At 42.1% G+C, this 22,575-nt stretch overlaps 1 protein-coding gene across 1 annotated transcript in view; it reads right to left on the bottom strand.

Annotated features, from left to right (window-relative positions):
- POLA2 (DNA polymerase alpha 2, accessory subunit) overlaps positions 1–22,575 on the bottom strand; it is a 99,921-nt gene that overhangs the window by 5,710 nt on the left and 71,636 nt on the right. The window contains exons 12-18 of the mRNA XM_068261128.1: positions 15,321–15,445; positions 15,173–15,211; positions 12,986–13,059; positions 9,299–9,407; positions 4,510–4,616; positions 2,902–2,964; positions 1,365–1,491 (exon numbers count right to left, since the gene is read on the bottom strand). Coding sequence (XP_068117229.1) covers positions 1,365–1,491; positions 2,902–2,964; positions 4,510–4,616; positions 9,299–9,407; positions 12,986–13,059; positions 15,173–15,211; positions 15,321–15,445 — 644 coding nt within the window. The remainder of the gene's footprint in view (positions 1–1,364; positions 1,492–2,901; positions 2,965–4,509; positions 4,617–9,298; positions 9,408–12,985; positions 13,060–15,172; positions 15,212–15,320; positions 15,446–22,575) is intronic.

The following is a 22,575-nucleotide window of genomic DNA, read 5'->3' as shown; positions in this document are numbered from 1 at the left end:
CTGAGCCCCTCCTGGTTCGTAGCGCTCGCTATACTACTCTGATAAGGCGTGTTAACTTTGATAAGGTGTGTTATCTCTGATAAGGAGTGTTAACTCAGATAAGGAGTGTTATCTCTGATAAGGTGTGTTAACTCAGATAAGGCATGCTATTTGTCTGAGTGAATCAAGCCCAAAGTGTTGAACCAAGTCCTATATAGTAATTCCCCTATTCCTGTGTCCATGCCAGCTGCCTAACATGCATGGGCGACACGTGGGAGTGTTTCTGGCAGTAGTTGTGGACAGGCGTGGTCACGGGCCACCCCGTGACCATGCTTGTCCACAACTGCTGCCAGAAACCAGCCCACTTGACTAGTGCCCATTATTAAATGAGTGAGGCTTTTTTACTACCTTGGTAAAATAATAAAGGTAACACTTCCATAACATTCATAAATTACCTTTTTTATTTAGAAAGACATTGGAAAATCACACTGCATTTAGGTACATTGAAAACTATTTTGTTTTACGGAACATCTTTTTGATACACATAATTCAGTGTTTCTCAAACCTGTCCACAATACTCCCTAGCAGTGCATGTTTTGCAGGCAACCTCACCTATGCACAGGTGGGGTAATTAGTGTCAGCTAGGTGTATTCCATGTAGCGGAGACACTAATTACCCCACCTGTGCATAGGTGAGGTTGCCTGCAAAGCATGCACCGCTAGGGAGTCATGTGGAAAGGTTTGAGAAACACTTACTGACATGATTGAAAAGTATGGAAAAAATGTATAAAATCAGTATTTTTATTTTTAAATATACACATCCTCCTTTTTTTATGGCCTCTTGCACACTACACGCGATTCCAATTTTTTTATACGATCTGATTTTTGATTCCGATTAAAAAAAAGTAGCAGCATGCAGTACTTTTTTAATCGGAACCAAAAATCGGATCGTATTGAAAAAATAAATAAATAAAAAAATCGGCATGTAGTGTGCAAGAGACCTAATATAGATGAACTCAAGTGTTGGAGGATTTTGTGTTCTATAAATTCAAGTGAAAAATTACAGAAATCCCATGGCTGCAAAAGTGTCAAGGCTAGCCATCTTCAAGTCCCAAAATGTGTTACACTGACACTTGTGTGTGCAGCATAAAGATGGTTGGGCAATTATGACAGATGCATACAGGTGTCACAGATATAATGTTTTTCCACACGAGATGTACTCTTGTAAGAGCGTATGACTTAATTAGTGAAGTATTCGAACTGGCAGCCTTTGTAATGAACCTTCAGGTCTCCTTGTACACACTTTGTAGTGTTCAACAGTTGCATTTTCATCCATCATAAGGTTACAAAACACAACAAACAAAAAGCCTGAACACTATTACAAACCTTTATGAAAAAGCGGAGCTCTGATGGTACGATAAAGACATCCGGCGTGACTGTCATCATAGCGTAATTATAAACTGCTTCATAGTCTATATTTATTTCCTCACTTGGTGGGTACAAGGGATAGTAGCTACAAAACAAAGTTATTACTGATAAATATGGTTTATCATGATAAAATACAACATGGATGCAGACAAACATCAGCTGAAATCCAAATCTCATTCCACAAAGCACTGGATTATTTTCCCCATATCTCACAATATTCTGCCTTCATTAAAATGTACCGGCTTTGCATATGTTCTGGGAATGTCCAATGAGGTCCCGTTCACATCTGAAAATATTAAAGTTTTGCGCAAGTGATTTTACCACGATTATCGCAGTAAAAATCACTGGACACTTCCGCGATTTTAGAGTGATTGTGGTCAGTGCTTTATAAGCGCTGTACCGTGATCACTCCAGAATCGCCCCCAAAATGCTGCTGGTAACATGTTTGCGATTGGCACTAATCGCAAAACGCCCACGATCGGTGCCAATTGCGTCAGTGAGAACACTGCCAATGGGTAACAAAGCACTAGCGCTTTAAAAAAGGTGCCTTGCTCTTCTACTGACCACATATGCTATTGCTCCATTGTTATTGCCCGATGAAGCAAGATCAAACCTGCGAAATGCATTGCATTGTCCCCCGGAGTATGTAAATAAACTTGTTTTATTTGACAAACACATTGGCAATTTTTGTGTCTGTTTAGAGGAGGCAAGTCCACCACTACCTCCTCAGGTTTTAAACTTTTTAGACACTTTTATCCTTTTGGCACCTCTGTATCCATACTATGCTATATTAAGTCCACCCTTGGTGGAGGGGTGTTACCCCCTTTTTTCCCTCATCTACAGAGAGTGACTTCTTAATCCTGAGTGGGGTCAGGTCTAATCTCCCCACCTGCCTATACAATGGTTGCCTTTGAGGTAACCCTGCTTTGTGAGTATAGCTTATTACTCTATCATACTTCATTTCAACCACCAGTACATACTACACTATATTTGGCTCTTGGTGTCCCTACTCTGTGTACCATCACAGAGGGATTTTCCAACACATCCAATCAGACTTTCAAATGATAAACTGCCCAAAATTGATTGAAAGTCAATTAGACAGATATTTTGAAGCGATAGATTCATGGCAGATTCATTCAAGGTGATCAAATCAGTCAGAATACGATCAGAAAAATCGATGAGTGTATGGCCAGGTTCAAGAACATTTCCAGAGCTATTAACCAGAATATTCCAGAATTTCTAAAGACATTAACCACCACGAGGGACATTTCTAGAGACAGCAACTACTATACTACCAGAGGCATTACTAATTCTTCCAACCCAACATCCCTATGTGCTTCCCAGCCTCATCAGTGCTCCTTCACCCTCAGCCAACACCGCTCATTTGTCCAAATGTAATTCCAATGTTCTACCTGCACCAATGCCCAATCGATACTAATTTGCTGAAATAACTTAAAATTTTGACCACACGAAAGTTTCATCGAAATTCGCTTACCTTCTCTGACTGAGGATATGCCGGAGAAGCCGACTGAACCGATCTGGAGAGCCCGCTGAGCCACTGGAATTATTACAAAATAAAAGCAAAAAACATTATTTCATAATTCTATCCATACACAAGGCTTACTTTTTCACTCTACATTATAATGTCATACCTGCTGCATTTGAGAGAAATGGAGGTACATTTGAAGTCTATAATTATCTGACATCCAGACTTAATAACCACATCTTATACTTCACTATAATACATGGTCATTTGTGATCATTTTCTAAGATGGCCAATGGTGACAATCAACATTCAGCCTCCATCTAAGAGATGCTGATTGGCTATCCTTATGGCTCCTCTCAGGATATTATTATGCATCTCATCATGACTTTAAGGACAAATTAAGTAAGAGTGATATGGAGGCTGCCAAATGTATTTCCTTTTAAAATACCAATCGCCTGGAATCCTGATGATCTTTCATGCATCGGTAGTGTCCTGAATCACACAGCTGAAACAATCATGCAGCTAATCCAGGCAAACCTCTGACCTGCATGTTTGTTCAGGGTCTATAGGCTCAAAGTGCACAGCCAACTCCATGACATGACCGACCCCACGACAAACCGTTTACATGACTATTTTCCACACACCAAAGTGAAAAGATAGACTGTATGACATGGCAGCATTCAGAACAAACAAAAAAAAATGGCTTTAGTGCCCAGCACCCACTGACACCATGGACACATGCTGGTACGTGGAACTTTAAATATATACACAGCTTGTATGTTGTATAAAATGTATAATGTTATGCATCAGCGCAATTTGTGATTAAAGTATATATCAGCAGTGCCAGCCTCCTTCCCCCTCTTTGTAATAAAAAAAAATTGTGAGTCAAACAATATAAACAAATTACACAGGAAATATAAATTATTTCTTGATCGCTCTATTTTTAACTTCTCACTTTGCAATGTATTGATTTATTTTTACCCTTTTCGCTAAAGTTCCTCTTTAATGTAGCCAAGACTGATATGCATGTAGCTTCCTCTTCTACTCCAGGGATATACGGTACTATGTGATTGCTACAAGTAAGAATTCAATCATTGCTTGCTATAGCTGCATAGTGTAAATTTTCAAGTGGAACTCCTGCCAAAATGCTCTCTTTTTAAGTTGTATATCACGTCTGGTTTTATTGCGGTTTGCTCACTCCTTGTTCACATCTTATGGAGATTTTGCATCACATCCTGAGGCAACACTGGAGAAAATTAAGAAAATCTCCTTTGCAGTGCAATATGCAGGAATGAAGATAGCGGGTTTTAACAGCATAGAACCTCAATGTGTAAAGTAAATTTGTGTCAATGGAAACAAGCAGTTTCCGCATAGCACTGCGCGTAGTGGAAACGGGCCCTTATTGTTGTCTGTGTCTCATTGGGAGATATTCACTCATTTCCGATCAGCTTAAGAGAGTGAGGATAATCTCTCAATTGAAAATACAGCAATAAAAACATGTCCTACTGTATTGGCTGAAAGTCCACACTGAATACTAGGAAATTACTGGAATCATGGGACCAGTAAGCATTACTGATCCTGCCAACATACTAGAATGTAACTAGTTAAGAACTGTACCTGCTAATTTCTTCTGCACCCATATGAAAGAGCAAGTCTGTGGATGTTAATCCGATAACTACACCATTGATACACAATGTGCAGGGATCCGCCACAAAATGGACTCTCTAAAAGCAAACAACATTTTTAATTATTCATTTCCTGGGTAGTCGTGTTTGTAATTCGGTTTAGTTTTTTCATCCTTAAAAAGAAAATAAACATATGAAAATAAAACAAAGGCATAACAAAACACATTATTACCCAGGCTTATGACATACTCTGTGTTGCTACTTTTATTTCAGGTTTAGTCTCATGATTGAACGCAGTTCTAAAACTTGGCTAAATGATGACACGTAACAGGATTTCCTGTGCACTCAGCAGAGAGTTTGTGGTTGTGATGACAGTCTTATAGAGCATTTTTGTCTCCTGTGTGAGTCATCTGCAAAGACCAGCATGCATGAATTGGATTTAGATATACGATCAAAAAGCTGGTATAACATCAATCAAAATTAACAGTCATGAATCAACTTTGGAATCAGGTTCTTTCCTCTTTAATCACAAAGTACCCAATGTACGATACTCGGCCCACTACAGAGGCAGAGGAACCTCGATGCATGTCCATTTCCGGAAGGTCTAAGAGAGAAGTGCCCACCAATGTGCCTCTCCCATGGAACACAGCTAGCAAAGTAGACATCTGTACAAGGATCTGGCATGTGGGGGCAGGAGATAATGACACTTTCCCATATTTGCTGTACAGAACAGAAGTTGCACAAGCATTCCTGGCATCAGGGAAAGCTGGGCACAAAACATAGCTGGTAAGCAGCAAAACAACTACTGTACTGTAATGTACTATATTTTTTTCATAAAATATTATGGGCAGACTGGTGCCTAGTTAACACTGAAGACGTTTCTACAGACTGGCAATTCTAGAAAATATACAGAAACTACAAGCAACCCAGAAGTGGCCACTAGTGTTATCAGTCTTTTACAAAAAACATGGAACAAGACCTTGCAGTCAAGCAAAATAAAGGGAAGGGGAGATGATAGTATTGTTGCATTCCATAAGAAGATTATTTTCTGTGATCTATGTTCACTTCCATTCAGAGATTATTTACATGCAAAATGGAAATTATGCCAGCAGTTCCCTGAGGCCATGTCATATTCTCAGTGACTAAAGATGCCGCATGATCACAATGCCAAAGTCCATTTCAAAAAGCCACACCCAAATTCACCACCTCAGTTCTCCACTCAAAAACCACTTTCTGAGTACAGTGAAGGCATTAAGAAAAATATGGTAACCGTCAATTATTCATCATCTTTGTCTAACCCGTTTAGCCCTTCTTGCAAAATCCCACAGTGATCCTACAACCTATTGCACAGGCTGGGAGCCCAAATGTTACACCGACCTCGGTAACAATTTCCCAAATAATGAAATCCTCAGGTAATGACGACACCCTCAGCTCCAACTCAAGCAATAATTAAGCCTATCTAAACATTTCTTGGCAAATATAAGTCACATTTGCTCCATTGGTCATGGTACCTTCCTCAAGAAATTGTTATAGAAGTTGTAAATTGTTTTTATAATTATTAGAGAACTGTGCTAGTCCAATAAAAGTTACACGCTCAACAGCTGGGTTTGATCATTTTTTATTAGTTTAATAATATAATGTGGTCTCAGTTACAATTAGTCGCCACTCTCTCCTGGTCCGTCCTGCCTGTGTGCGGCGTCTTTTTTACAGTGAAAGCGAGTATACATTGCTTTGTTGGTCTATTTGGTCCCTGACAGTTGTTCACTATCTTGTTGGCTCTGTGCCGTTATATTTTACTGGGCGGAGTTTAATTGATATATTAATTGATATATATTACATACATTAATATTATCTAAGGTGGTGATTCCTGGCTTAGCTGTTGTCCAGATGTTGCTCCATCTGTTTCATCTGTTTACTATATACAGTGTAGGTATTTTATTATCTACATCTTTATCCCTCCCTTGCAGTTTACTCAAGGGGGCCCTCTTATTTTTCACTATCGCAGTTTTTTCTGCGACATGGTTTCTTAGTCTCACTGCTCTTTTCCATCCTCTCGGTACCTGGAATTATATACAGTTGTATATTTCTGCTTTCATTTCTATATTGGTGGCATTGTTCATCAATTTCTCTTTGGTGCTGGAACCATTCATTCTCTGGTCGATGTATTTTAATGTTGTATTTTCGTATATTATATTTTAGATGTACCTACTGTGAGGGCCTGAAGAAGGGTCTACCTGAAACACGTTGACATTGTCGCCTTATTAAACAATTGATCTCACTATGTGATTTTTTGCACCTTTTTATGGGATGATGTTTGATTAATCTTTCTGGAGATCTGTGAATCAATTTTTGCACATTTTGATACATTAAATATTTAAGCTCATCTTTAAAGGGAACCAGAGATGAACGTTTCACACAAAATAAACATATCAGTCGATAGCTTGTAAAGAATAAATGCTCTACCTGATAATTTCGCCGCTCTGGTGTGCCTTTTTTAGTGTTTTTTTTATCCATTATTGCTCCAGGAAAAATCAAATATGGTCGCCGGCTCATATCCCTTCTGCTTCCGGGTTATGAGTTGTTCTGGATGTGCTGTCTAGGCTATATGAGACTAGGCTGCTATCTAGGCTATATGAGAAAGGCTGCTGCAGCCTTTCATCTGTGTGCTTTAATTTTGGTATGATGTGCAGCTGCCTGTAGGAAGTGTCTCTCATAGGAATGAAACTGCAGTCATCATCAGTATCTATGCAGTCAGTGCACACAGATCATATTGCTCTGAAAACTTGTCTGTTTCAGAGCTTCTCTCTCAGCAGGAGTAGCCCCTCCCATGTCATCACAGCTCTCAGTATGCAAAGCAGGAAATCTGAGCCAGGAGGTGGCAGGCTTAAGGTCCGTACACATTCCGGACTGCAGGCAACGACGGGTCCATCGTCACCTCCCGCTGGGTGGGCGTTCCAGCGACAGTCTGGCGTGTGTACAGTCTGTCTGCAGACTGATACGGCTGTTTCTGAGCGATCTGCCCGGCGGATCGCTCAGAAACAGCCGTATCAGTCCGCCGACGGACTATACACACGCCGGACTGTCTGCTGAAAACGCGCCCAGCGGGAGGTGACGACAGACCCGTCATTGCCTGCAGTCCGACGTGTGTACGGACCTTTAAGCCGCATCTACACACGTAGATGCGGCCGCGATGCTCCTTATCAATCGAGCCGCTGATGCAGCTCGATTGATAAGATCCAACAGGATGGATCTTGCTTCCGCCGATTCCCTGCTCGCTCCCCGCGAGGGGACAACGGCAGGGAATCGAGCGGAAGATAAGCGGCGCCGGGGGGGGACAAACGGGGAATCGTATGCGGCACACGCGCGGCGAGCGGGGACGCGGCAGGCACGCGCGGAAGAAGCCATCCGGCGGCTAATCGAGCCGCCGGATCGCAGCCTCATCTACGCGTGTAGATGAGGCTTTAGGCTTGAAAAGACTCCACAGAAGAGTGACTCAGCTATAATGATTCCAGGTCAAACCTAGACTGAGCCAGTCGGGTATTCTTATCACAGCTGCTAATAGACTAATTAAGCAGATAAGAATGAAACTAAAAGCAGGGTAGGTGTTTACTGTCATGTTCCCACTGATAAATGTAATACATTTATCAGTGCTTCGTCTCTGGTTCTCTTTAAAAGGACTTTTTTTGTCTCTTCAAATTATTTATGCATACACCCTTGTATCCACACTGGCGAATATTGGTGTAGTGGTGCACCACTAAAGATATGTTTTTTGGTTTCCTAATATATACAAATGCTAGTCCAATAAAACCCTGGAAGCAAAACTGCTGCCAGGGTTCCTTCTCTCCACTAGGTAGGCCGTAACGAAGTAGCAGTTACCTACTACATAATCTTCCCATTCACCTGGATTAAGATGTGTGCAACCAAAGTTAATTGGTAACTAATTTTGCAGGTAATAAATATGCTTTGAGAGCTATGGACCATGGAGAGGTTTTTGTGGTCATATAGAGGTGAGTTTTGATGGATTGATACGTTTCCTGGTGTTATGGTGAAGAGTGCAGTTAAAACAATTTATAGATTGGCCAATAACCATTTATCTGTTTCTTAATTATTATTATTATTATTGAATACTTCCATACAATTATAATGTTGGAGGCCGGATGGTGCACTGGTTGGTCACTGCCTCTGACATAGGAGACCAGGGTTTGGTTACGGGGCAAATTAGACAGTTGAACACATGACATTTAGCCAGGTTTACACTAGTTTTACTATGTTCATGCACGCGGATGATGTCCAAGATGCAAACCATGTACTGTGAAAATACTCATCCAAAACATAAATCTCTAAAATGTCTCTCAGATGCACTGGCACATTGCCGTGAACAGGAAATTTAAACCCTGGCCGCTGTCTATCCTCCCTCCCCACCAAAAAAGTGCCAGCCCAGTTATACTTTACCTGCTGCTGTCCACACCCCAGTTCCACATTCGGCCCCACGTGACTAGCGGCAAATAGTGGTATACCAAAATCCCTAGATGTATGGCTACCTTAAAACTTCACATGAATCTGAGAATGGACAGTGCAGTTCTATTTGTGGTCATTTTGTTTGTAACAGAGATATAAACAGCTAATACTTGTGCTTGTATTATGTTGTACTATATTACTGATACATACTATATAGACTATTGGATAGCTAGGCAGACAGATAAACAGATAACTAGAAAGAAGTTTATTAATTCTAGCCAAATAGCCAAAAAAAAGAACGTTAATAGAAGATCTGTACTTACTTGCTGATCTTCTTTAGCCAGCTCATAGCGGGAGAAAGGTGGCTGAGGGTACACAGGATCCTGCAGAACATCTCTCATAGAGGGAACGAAAACTAAATGAGACCCAGACCTGGTGAGAACAAATATCATACTTAAAGAAGCAACACTATAACCTCTCTGGCTGTGAGCCCACTAGCAGCGCTTTTCTAAGCACTTGAGATTGGGAAAGTTCTTGCTAATGCAATGCTATGGGGGAATTTTTAAAAATCACATCCCTCAAGTGGAATCACAAACACACTGCATTGCATTAGCAAGAGCTTTTCAAATCACAAGCGCTTAGAAAAACGCTGCTAGTGGGTCCCAGTCCTCACTTCTACTCTCCTAAAACACCTGGCCCATTTCTATTCCCCACACAAATGCTATACTGGTTACTTTAACCTTATTTTTAGGTGTATTTGGAAGAAAGCCATTTCTGAAGATTACGCACTCCTCCCGCCACACCCATCCCTACACCAACCACCACTAAATTAGAGGTTAGGAGACATCCTATGTTTTTCTTTACTTGGGGAGGTGGGGGTATATTGAAAGCGCAGTTAATTGAACAGCTGTAGCTTACCAGATGAGCCACCATCTCATATAGGGTGGGTTTCTACTAGGAGCCATGGCCTTTTCCAATTCGGTTGCAGCTCCCATGCTGCTGCGTAGCCATCCAGAAACCCCAGACGAAATATGCAGCATGCCTTACACAATCGTATCGCAGTGTGATCTAAATGAAAAGCTACTGAAGAGATAGGCAGCGTTTCCCCGCCCCTCTCCAATGCGGGGAAACGCTGCAGATTTGGCCAAATTCGGCCTCAGTGGAAGTAGGCCCTAAAGGATCAGCAGGGAGATGGCATAAGTTGAAACTCAACCTCAAAAGAAAAGCCAAATTTGCACATTACTTTGGCAGTCAGCACTTATTGTGCAGATGCCAATTTTCACTAAATACAAACTTATCTCAATAAATTACTGGGTCACACATTCAGGTTCTGCTGCTTAAGTTTGTAGAATATCTATCTGAAAGGAACAACAAAGAGCAAAGCTATGCAGAGACACTAGAGTGGCATTCCCTAAAATTATTTTTTTGGTGATTATTTTAGGTGACAGTTTAGGAATGATCACCGTACAGACAGCCATGCTGTTTGGCTTCTGATCTATGGAGAAGGGATGTGAGGGAGGACCAATATGAGTACCTCACTTCAGGATCTTACCATCATGAATGGGATTACCAATGACTGGTGCCATGACACTAGTACTCATGCTAGACATGAGTTGTGCACAAGCTATTGTGTTGGGTGATAAAAACCTACCATATGTACATAGCTTTATGCTGACCACTAACGATCCAATCTTTTTTTGTCCCATCTTACCAAATCTATGTAGTAGAAGAATAAACTGAGTGGATATAAATGGATACTTTAGGCAGTCACTTATACTATATAAAAATGGTAAAATTGGACAAAAAAGATTGGATTATTAGTGTGCATGATGCAAACTTTCCTTCAGATTGACGGTCGAATCGATTATTTCTGACAGGTCCGATCTGATTTTAGAACGATTTTGTATAGAAGTGATCGAAAAAAGCATCCGAAAAATGATGATTGGAAACCAGATCAAGGAGCATTGTGTAAACCAGGTATAAAATGCAAAGTATAGAAACAAAAAAAAAAGAAAGATCTCTGATCTGGAAACATCAGTCTAGGAAGTAAAAGAGGACTTCTGGTTTGGACAGATTTCTGTATTTTCCTCTTTTTTTTAATGCATTTTACATGCAGCAAAGTGACTATTTCCACACTAAAGTTTCACCAACAACAAGATTTCTGCAACAGATGCATCAAATAATCGGCTTTCTAAAATGCCCCTACGTATGACTCTTGGCTAACGGTACAGAAACATTTTTCTCTGCTACTGACATGTGCCTTCTGGTATTTATCTCTGTACTGTTGTCATCACTACTGAAAACACACATGCTAGTGGTTAGCGACAAGCCACACTGGCTCAAGCTGGAGCTGCAGCACATCATTCAATATTACAGAACGTAACACAGTACAACACTTTATTGGCATGTGTCACTCTTTACTCAGCGCTAGAATGCTAGCATCTTGAATGGAGAGAACAGTGCTCGGAATGGGCATGTCTTGGATATTCTTGGATATTAGGACTGTCAACATTTTACAAGTACATCTACAAGGAGAGCTTCTTGGGAATAAAGATACCCATTCATGTGGCAAGCTCCAGTAGGAGTAGCACAATTCTCAGTGTGACTAGACTCAATTTAAATGGCCTATTCAATACTGATGTCAAAATTCAAGACACTATCAAACACAATGGCAGCCAAGGTCGCAGAAAAGAAATTCAGAGCTACAGAAGACATTATTTACGGTACATTTGTTTTTTATTCTCTGATATAGTCCATCTACCTTATGCAGATGGAAAGAAATAGAGGATGAAAACATTTGGGAAACTTACCAAACATTATTATTATTATTTAGTATTTATACAGCACCACAGTCTTCCCCAGCGATGTACAGAGTATATTGTCACTTAACTGTCCCTCAGATGGGCTCACAATCTAATCCCTACTATAGCCATGTCTATGTATGTATTATGCAGTGCAGTGTTTCTCAAACCTGTCCTCGTGACTCTCCAAATGCTGCATGTTTTGCAGGCAACCTCCTCTATGCACAGGTGGGGTAATTGGTGTATTGCTTGGTGGATTCCATGTAGCTAAGACACTAACTGCCCCACCTGTGCATAGGTGAGGTTGCCTGAAAAAATGCTCCATTGGGGAGTCACAAGGACAGGTTTGAGAAACACTGGTGTAGTGTGTGAACCTATTGTAGTCTAGGGCCAATTTAGGGGGAAGCCAATTAACTTATCTGTATGTTTTTGGATGTGTGAGGAAACCACTGTGACAGGAGGAAACTCACACAGACAGTGGGAGAACATCCATGCAGATAGTGCCCTGGCTGGGATTCAATCTGCCAAAATATTCAGAATATTACAGTACCCTTGGGTTCAGAGACTATGGGATTCACTGCCACTCGCACAGAAAAATGCTCAGCCGAATCTCTGTGATTCGGACGGCTGCCGCATTGTCCCCTATGGCAGAGTTTCCCCGCGTGATTTGCCTGCGGGGAAACTCTGTGGATTTGGCCCGATTTCCACTGTAATGTAAACGGGCCCTTAGACAACATGCCAGTTAGTCTTTACTAATCAAGGTGTTTAATATAACACTACTAGCGTGCTGGTGTACAGACGGGGCTGCAATGTGGGTGAGCAGCAATAACATAAAATAACCAACTATTTATTATTATTTGATCATTGTTGGTTCTGCTTAGGCAGATGCTTTGGCAGTTTTGGGCCTAATCAATATTGATAATTGATTCTATTTATAACAAAAGAGGATTAGGGCAGATGCAGTTTGTCAAACTCAATCCTCCGCACACTCAATATTATCCTGCAGGCAGTTTTTCCTGATGCCATGGATAAAGCAAGTCTCCCTGCTCTCTCCACAGCACAAACAGCAGAGCCAGGTACTGGAGTTTGAAGCCCCAGCTTGTGTAAACAAGATCGCAGATCATGCAGCCTCTCTCACATGCCTGTGGCCTGTTTTACAAGATAACTCTGTTCATGCTCTATATCACCTGTATTGACAGTACAACTTACAGACGTGTTCCTTCTGTGATCATTTTCAGGCATGATTTGAACACCTCTTCAAACGTCACCATCAGCTGTAAGTTCTGAAAAAAAAAAAAGGAAAAGTTTAGGACATGCATTGAGATGCCTCATTCTCTGGTCTTCTCTGTTCTATAGAGCTCTTCAGACAAGTCCTCACATGCCTAAGAAGGCAAAAGTTTTATAATACAGCACAGGGAAACATTACCATGCTACGGTTTTCCAAAACTATACACTGATTGTTTCTGAGCACACTATTCCATTTATTATAGTCCTATCCAAAATAGGCCTCTCACACTTTAAACTCTACTGGTTTGACTCTAAAGCTGGCCACATAAAACTTTATTCCGCAGACCATAGGGTAGCAAGGGCACAGACAATGCAGAGTAATGCCTGTCTGCTGAATAGGGCCATGCAAAGGATCCTAAAAGGGGAAGAGGAGGTGGTGGTGGGGGTTCTCAAATTTGAAAAAGGGGCACCAATCAATAGTTAGATATTAAGTATGTAATTCTCTTTCCCCGTAAAGCAGTATTAGGCAGTCTTTGTTGCCCCACCACCACCTTTTCTTGATAGCTGTATCAGGCAGACATTATGTCCTGACCCGACCCCCTAGATAGCAGATTTGCTACACCACCCTTAAAGAGAACCCGAGGTGGGTTTGAAGATTATTATCTGCATACAGAGGCTGGATCTGCCTATACAGCCCAGCCTCTGTTGCTATCCCAAACCCCCCTAAGGTCCCCCTGCACTCTGCAATCCTTCATAAATCACAGCCATGCTGCTGACAAACAGCTTGTCAGAGCTGGCTGTGTTTATCTCTATAGTGTCAGTCTGCTGCTCTCCCCGCCTCCTGCAGAACTCCAGTCCCCGCCTGCATCCCTTCCCTCCCTGCTGATTGGAGGGAAGGGACGGGGGCAGGGACCGGAGCTATGCAGGAGGCGGGGGAGCAGCTGAGACTGACACTACAGATGTAAACACAGCCTCACAGCACGGCTGTGATTTATGAGGGATTGCAGAGTGCAGGGGGACCTTAGTGGGGTTTGGGATAGCAACAGAGGCTGGGCTGTATAGGCAGATCCAGCCTCTGTATGCAGATAACATTCTTTAAACACACCTCGGGTTCTCTTTAAGCTTGGCCGCTTTATTATCCCTGTTAGGGCTGCGTCGCAACTCTTAAGTGTCCTAGTAGTGGGCTGAGCTTCCCATTAGTTGGGCTTATTGCAGTCAGAGCTTCTTTTTTGCGGCAAAAGGGACACTTATTGCAAATAAAAAAAATCCAAGAGTCCACCCCCCCCCCCCCCCCCCACACACACACGTGCCTGCAGCTGAAAGATTCTGTCCCGATGTTTAATCTAATATTGTTCATTTAGCAAGTTAAAGTGAACTCGAGGTTAAATTAAACTGATGACATGAAGAGAAACGCCCGCACGATGTCACGTATTATGGACATATCCAAAAGTCATCACACATCACCAACTAACATGTTTAAGCTATGATTAAGGACCAATCGGTCCGAAACATGTTAGTTGTTGATGTGTGAGGGCTTTTGGATACGTCTATAATAAAGGAAATTGATTTTACGGACATCGTGTGGGCATTTCTCTGTACCTGTCTGCAATTGGATTGGCTGTCCTTGTCCTGGCACTGTCCTGGAGTAGAGCGAGCGGTTTTTCCAACTTTTCTCTGATGAGATAAACATATATATCTATCCTCCTACTCCTAAAAAAAGCTAAATTCTTAATACTGGTCTTCTTGGCTGATTAATGTAATATGTCTGTATTGAACACAAATCACGTTGGTGGCATAGGAACAGGATGTGCACCAGAAGCTATGACTCACATTAATATCACTGCACCAGCCAGCAAAACCGGCCTTACCTTGTGGGCCTGACCACAAGGGAAGAAGCTCTGCAGGGCTAATCACAGCATTACCACTATTATTTTTGGAGGGAGGGAGGTTACCACCATCTTTATACCGGTAACCAGATTACTACAGCAGACAGAAATATTCAGTATCCTGTACACCTACTGCAATCACATTTTATTGTATTTGGCTTGACAGGCACGTTAATAAAAAGAGCCTGCTATGTGATGCTGTTTATTCGTGTAAATAATTAGAAGGCTGTTCACTAGTTTATACAGGGAACCTAATAGAGGGCAAACAAAATGGACCATTTACCTCAATCTGTTCATGCTTTGCATCCAAAAAGGGTCCAAACTGAAGAAAACAAAATAGCACAAATGACTTCATATATAGAAGTTACACATAAGCATTAACATTTTATTGTCTTTTCTATCTTTTTATTTTCTTTTTGTTATGTCCTCACCAATATGCAAACATCGGGTCGGTCTCGATTGATCACATCAATCAGATCCTTAAGGGCATCATAAGCGATTGTGTCGGATGTGGTGAAAGGGCCGCAGGCTGTGATTATCATCTGCGGGGGATACTCTGCAATAGAAAAACAGTAACAAAGAAGTGTTCAGAATGTATCAAAGGGGAAACTGGGATTTGGTCATATTCACACTGCATTTTTATTATATCCATTCTAACAGGATATAGCATTGCATTTGGAACTTCCATGGCTGTATGCAATGTCTATTTTTGTAATTGCATTAGAACAGCCGTTGCTGTTTTAGCAGAAGCTGAAAATTCACATAACAAGAATTAAATGATGAAAACTCAAGCCGGAAACTCCAGCAAGGTAGACCATGGGTCACAAATTACTTTATGTTTATGGCCAACCTATGCTGAGAGAATTACGTAGAGTCTGCATTCTAGTAATGCTGTCAGCAGTTCTGCTAATCCTTGGCTTGCAAGACATGGCCTCAATTCACTAAGATCATGCTGGAGATAATAAGGCAAGAGAAAACTTACCTCCACACAGTAAAAGAGTTATCTTATCTCTTCATTCCTTACGTTACCTCTTCTGTAGTTAATTTACTTCCTCTGTAGTTATTTTCACACGCAGTTAATGAACAGCCTGTCTTTAACTCTGGAGTTATTTTAAGGATTAAAGAGTTAACTTAAAGACAGAAAAGTTAACTTTAGGTTTGCCTGAGGTAAAATGTTTCCTGAATGCTACATGCCTCATCACCATGGTAACAACTCTAGAAGAGTTATTAAAGACAGGAGATAAGCTTAGTGAGACCAATGGCTCACAGATCTGCAGCATGCATGCATCCAGTGACATCACAGTGCGGTGGTAACAGCTGATTTCTCCAGCTGATCAGGATCAGATATGCAGACTTCTCCACGTTATCAGAAGAAATAAACAATGACAGAAAAAAACAATGTTTTCTTTTGAAGCAATGAGAGTTTAAATTGTCTGTGTAGATACAGAAGCCTGCTTGTCTGTCATGCCAATCTTTTTGGCTTCAGTTTTGAGAGTCACCCACCTGGAACATGCATGCTGCCGCAATCAGAGCACCTGAGCTACATACAAAGTCAGTAATGCAGACACTGTGAGACTTGTTCTGACTATGTGCACTGCTGTATAAAGAATGTGTAACCACATAGCAACGTGCTCACTGATTCCATAATTGGTGCATTCACATTGTCGCATGTGGTGCTTCGCATTCCGTCGTAGTAACAGTCACAAAGATGTCGGCGCTATATAAATACTAAATAATAATAATAATAAAAGATGCACAGTACTGGACACAGCGTGCCTTATGAAACTTATTAAATGGCTGAAAACAAGGTATCATATGCTGTGACACACGTCACCCTAATTTTTGTGAATTTCCGAGGTTTAGTGTAAATGTAGCCTTAAAGGACAAGTGAGAAGAATATTGAGGCGGATATATTTTCTTTGCAAACAATTCGATGATATCACTTTATCAGTATGCCAGTATGCCATTGCTAATAAAGTTACCGTATATATAAGTTTATTAACATAACATGTTATTACTTATATATCATATATAAGTTTATTATATATTGCTATATATTTATTTTCTTACCAGTTGCTTGGCAGCCCTGATAATCTCATTGACTACAGTAGTATCTGCATCACACACCTGAAACAAGCATGCAGATAATCTTGCCAGATCTGACAATAATGTCAGAAACACCTGATCTGCAAATGCTTGTTCTGGGTGTTTGGCTAAAAGTATTAGGCCTCGTTCATATATTCTGCGTTTGGTGTGCTTGGGAAACGCATCAGAAAACGCATGGACAAAACGCGTACATTTGTACGCGTTTGTATGCGGTTTTTAAATGCGTTTGTGTGCGTCTTTATTTAGTATGCGTTTTTGGACACCTGGACATTTCTCGTTGTCCATCCCCAAACGCATCGCCAAATACGCATAAAAAAACGCATGGTCATGCGGCCATCTGCGTTTCCATTGACTTTCATTGCTATGCGTTTGTTCGCGTTCCGCACACATATGCATGCATCTATGCGTTTCAAAAACGCGTACGTTGGAAACGCATAGATGTGAACGAGACGAATAGCAATGCATTGTTTTTGCCCTGCACTAAAAAAACGCACACATCCGCAGTGGGAAAAAACGTACAGCACCGCATTTGATGTGAACGAGGCCTTAGGGTTCGTTTCCACTATCGCGAATCCGCATGCATCCAACGCATGCGGATTCGCACATGGTATGCAAGTGAATGGGCCTGTTTCCACTGTAGCGTTGGTGATGTGCGTTTTTTTGAGCGGTGAAAAAACGCACAAAAGAGCCAACGAATTCGCCTGAGAGTGTAATGCATGCGAATCGCATGCAGTGTATTTCATAGGGAAATCGCATGCGGTTTCCCCATGCGTTTTTTGCCGCGAATTCGCATAGGTACCGATGTAAATTCACACAGGCAGTGACATGGTTAAAATCGCATATACCCTCACCTATGCGAATTCGCGGCAAAAAACGCATGGGGAATCGCATCCGCATGCTAATTTATCAGCGGTGGAATCCAGGCGATTCCGCACCGCAATAGTGGAAACGAGCCCTGAGAAGCAGAGTATCAGCAGATTAGCCAAGCAACTGGTACTGCTTAAAAGGAAATAAATATGATAGCCTCCACACCCCTCTCCCTTCATTTGTCCTTTAAAGAGGAGCTGTCAGCGATACTATCTCAGAAAAATGTATGAGGGCTCGTTTCCACTATTGCGGTGCGGAATCGCCTGGATTCCACCGCTGATAAATTAGCATGCGGATGCGATTCCCCATGCATTTTTTGCCACGAATTCGCATAGGTGAGGGTATATGCGATTTTAACCATGTCACTGCCTGTGTGAATTTACATCGGTACCTATGCGAATTCGCGGCAAAAACGCATGGGGAAAACGCATGCGATTTCCCTATTAAATACATTGCATGCGATTCGCATGCATTCCACTCTCAGGCGAATTCGTTGGCTCTTTTGTGCGTTTTTTCACCGCTCAAAAAAACGCACATCACCAACGCAACAGTGGAAACAGGCCCATTCACTTGCATACCATGTGCGAATCCGCATGCATTGGATGCATGCGGATTCGCGATAGTGGAAACGACCCCTAAGTAAATAAATACTTGCTCTACTTACATAACATATATTGCACTGTCCACATTTTGATTTTAGTGATTTTTCGTCAGTGGGACGGGAGGGAAAGAGGCTTCAGCCAATCAGGCTGCATTAGTTATGTCTGAGGGGAAGTAAAGAAGGAAAAAAAAAAGAAAACCCAGCATGCCCTGCAACTAACTTTATTAGGCTCCCTGCACACTGCAAATCAGTTTTCCGATTCCGAATTCGATTCCGTTTCCGATTCCGTTTCCGATTTTCCTTGAATACATTCAATAGAAAAACGGATCAAAAAACGCAGCATGCAGTTAAGATTAAAAATCTGAATCGGAATCGGATGTAAAAACAGATTAAAAATCTGAATCTGATTTGCTTGCAGTGTGCAAGAGGCCTAAGGCAGATATACCAAATAAGAGCCAGTGAAACTGGGCAATGATTTTTTATGAAGAAGAAATTTAAGAATGATTTTTAACTTTTGGATTGCCTGGTTAGCATCCTTATTACTCGTTTACCAGATAAAAATAAAGAATTGATTTTTTTATTTTATGCCTGACAGTTACGCTTTAACCTCTTGAGGACTGCAGTGCTAAACCCCCCTAGTGACCAGGCCTTTTTCAGTGAAATGTGCCACTGCAGCTTTAAGACTAAGCTGCAGATCCGCACAACACAGCACACCAGTGATTCCCCCCCCCCCCTTTTCTCCCCACCAACAGAGCTCTCTGTTGGTGGAGTCTGATGGCTCCCCCTATGTTTATTTATTTTTTAATCAATGTTATTGTTTTTTTTTTTAAATTCTCTCTCCCTCCCTCCAGCCAGCCAGCCAATTGTGGCGATCGGCTGTCATAGGCTTCTGCCCATGAGAGCCGATCGCTCTCTTGTCCCCCAGGGGGACAGCCGTGTCACACGGCTGTCCCCAGTGCAGCGCTGCTGCTGATCGCAGCGCTGCACCATGTAAATAGACGGCGATCACGCCGTCTAACAGTCTCCACGCCGTCTAACAGGCTATTGCCGCTCAGAGACAGAAGGCGGGGCGGAGCTCCGCCCCCCCCAAGCAGGAGATGCGCGCGCAGCCTGTGCGCGATCTCCTGCAAAACAGAGCCCCAGGACTTTACGCCAATTGGCATTAGGCGGTCCTGGGGCTGCCGCCTCGGCCACGCCCACCGGCGTGACGCGGTCGGCAAGAGGTTAAAGGACATCCGAGGTGAAAATAAAAGGATGAGAAAAACAATTGTATCTATCCTCCTCCTAAAAATGACTTTAAGACATCCCACAGTTTTATTTTATATTTAAATATAATTTTTACGTTTTTAGTGTTCATTGTCTCTGCTCAATGACACCTTCATTGAAGTATTCTAGAGCAAGCTATGAACTATTGACCCTTTTTATCTCTCTTCTGCTCTCAGAAGACATTTACTGACGGGAAAGTATTTTATGGCTGTAATTAGTAATCAGTGAGCGTTATGCTATAGTCTGATCCAGTCTGACCCAGTCCCAAGCTGGATAGAAACTGTCACTTGCATACCTGATGTTTAAAGGGTCACTTAAGTCACACAAAAAAAAATGAGTTTTACTCACCTGGGGCTTCCACCAGCCCCCTGCAGCTGTCCGGTGCCCTCGTAGCCTCGCTCCGATCCTCCTGTCTCCGCCGGCGGCTACTTCCGGTTTCGGCGACAGGCTGGGAACACAAGTGATTCTTTGCGTTCCTGGCCACAATAGCACCCTCTATACTGCTATTGCGGCAAGGAAGGCCGCAATAGCAGTATAGAGGGTGCTATTGTGGCCAGGAACGCGAAGAATCACTTGTGTTCCCAGCCTGTCGGCGCCTGTCGCCGAAGCCGGAAGTAGCCGCCAGCGGGGACAGGAGGATCGGAGCGAGGCTACGAGGGCACCGGACAGCTGCAGGGGGCTGGTGGAAGCCCCAGGTGAGTAAAACTCATTTTTGTGTGTGAATTAAGTGACCCTTTAACTCTTTAAGGCAGAGAACGAAAAAAGAGAACACAGCATAGTTATTTGTGTGCTAGGCACTATACATACACATGTCTATCGCATCATGTCACATGTCACCTCGGTTGTCCTTTAAAGCCGCAGAAGTATGACAGGCAAAAAATTAATTAAAAAGGTATCATTGACTCCCTTTACATTTATTTCAGCGCTGCTTCTCCTTAATTGTACTAGAATGTTTAAGGATAGAAAGCTGAAGATTTATGACTTTTGTTCTTGATGTCTGAGACCCCACTGGGAATATTTTCTCTTACTTTCTGTTCCTGAAGCATCAGGTGCTTAAAGAACAAACGAGGGGACGTGAAATAATGAGATAGACATATGTACGTACAGTGCCAAGCACACACATTACTATGCTGTGTTCCTTTTTTTCTTTCTCTGCCTAAAAGGGATCATCAGGGATGCAAGTAACAGTTTCTGTCTGGGTCGGGACCAGGTCGGACTATAGTGTTACCCTCGTTGATAAGAAATTACAGCCATAATGCTGGGCATACACGGTTCGTTTATGCGCCGGTATCGAGCCAGCGGCTCGATGCGGACGCGTCACCGGTCGTCTGCGCGGATCGATTCCCGCTCGTCCCCGCGGACGCTTCTTATCAGCGCTTCATTTTGGATCGAGCGCGGTATTAATCCGCCGCGGTGATTGGACAGGTTGGATCTCATCAATCGAGCCATCAGCGGCTCGATTGATAAGAACTATCTAACCGTGTATGCCCAGCATAAAACACTTTCCTGTCAGTAAATGGCTTCTAAGAGATAAAAGGTTCAATAGTTAATAGAGTTGAGCTGTGGTATACATCAACACATGTGTCATTGAGCAGAGACAATGAAACAGTAAAAACTAGATTCAAATATAAAATAAAACTGTGGCATATCTGAAAAAGTCATTTTTTTAGGAGGAGGATAGATATAATTGTTTATCTCATCAGTTTATTTTCACCTTGAGTAGGCTCACACAGGTGGCTGACAGCATTATAATCTGCCAAGAAAACAAGCATGTGTGTTTAGATGTTTGTTCGGCAAGTGGCTAGTGATGGTACAGCACTTGCTACAACATTGAGCCAAATGAGCAGACTCTAGGCATCCAGGTGGTAACTGGCCAGCAGGTATAACAAAAGGTGGTTTTATATGTGCAGTAAGCGCATGATGATCAGTAACTGGCAACTACTGAACCCAATCATCTGTGAGGATAATCACATAACAACCGAGTAAGAATTCGTTCAACAATTGCTGCGCAGCTGAATATCATGGTAACCCCGCAGGTCAACCACCCAATTGAACTAACTGGCAACCCTGTAAAACAGGGTCAATGGTAAAAAACAAGGATAGCCGTTCTATTTTTTTCTAGAGCAGGGACAAAATATATGTAATTTATTGCGCTCTGTCACAGATTTACCCTATTTGTTATTAGAACAGAAAGTGAATGACTTTTTTCCAGATGAACACAGACAGAAATAAAATCTCCTAAATGTTCTAAAACCTTTCCACACTATCCAAAAACAGAAAAATACTTTTGGCAAAATTGGAGACAGCTGTAGTATGGGCATGCCACCTAGTGACCTCTTCCCCCAATGCCTCAGTTCAGAGGCCTGAATGTGGGGGAGAATTTGGGGGAGAATATAAGGGTATCTTTCTGCTGTAGTGTGGACCCATCAAGCCATTGGAGCATCTCAATTTTAGAACAGTTTTACAGCTATTAAATTAGCCTGGTGGTCAGCTGGAGATGTTTAACCTGAGTTTAGGGGTACTTTCAGATCCAATTCTCAGTGTAATGAGTTGGAGGTGTCCATACGCTCCAATTTGACCACCCAGTATGATTGCTCAGGATTGAATGTCTGGATCAGCCCATGTGTGGTCTCCGGTTTAATATAATCTGATGTTGGTAACCCGAATGTTACATGACGCCCTTACATGACTGATCTTGGAGACATATTAGTTTGACACCAGGTGTTTCACTTGCAGGGACAGGAGAGGGGGCCAGTAGGTCAGTCAGACATTTACAATTACTGGAAAGCTGGATATTGCCTGGAGCTGCTCTTCTCTGAATCTGCCTCTCTAACCTCTGCTGCATA

This window comes from Hyperolius riggenbachi, chromosome 11 (assembly GCF_040937935.1).
Source record: "Hyperolius riggenbachi isolate aHypRig1 chromosome 11, aHypRig1.pri, whole genome shotgun sequence".
NCBI lineage: Eukaryota > Metazoa > Chordata > Amphibia > Anura > Hyperoliidae > Hyperolius > Hyperolius riggenbachi.
The sequence above is the reverse complement of the archived record's forward strand: the minus strand, read 5'-3'. Positions and strand labels throughout refer to the sequence as shown.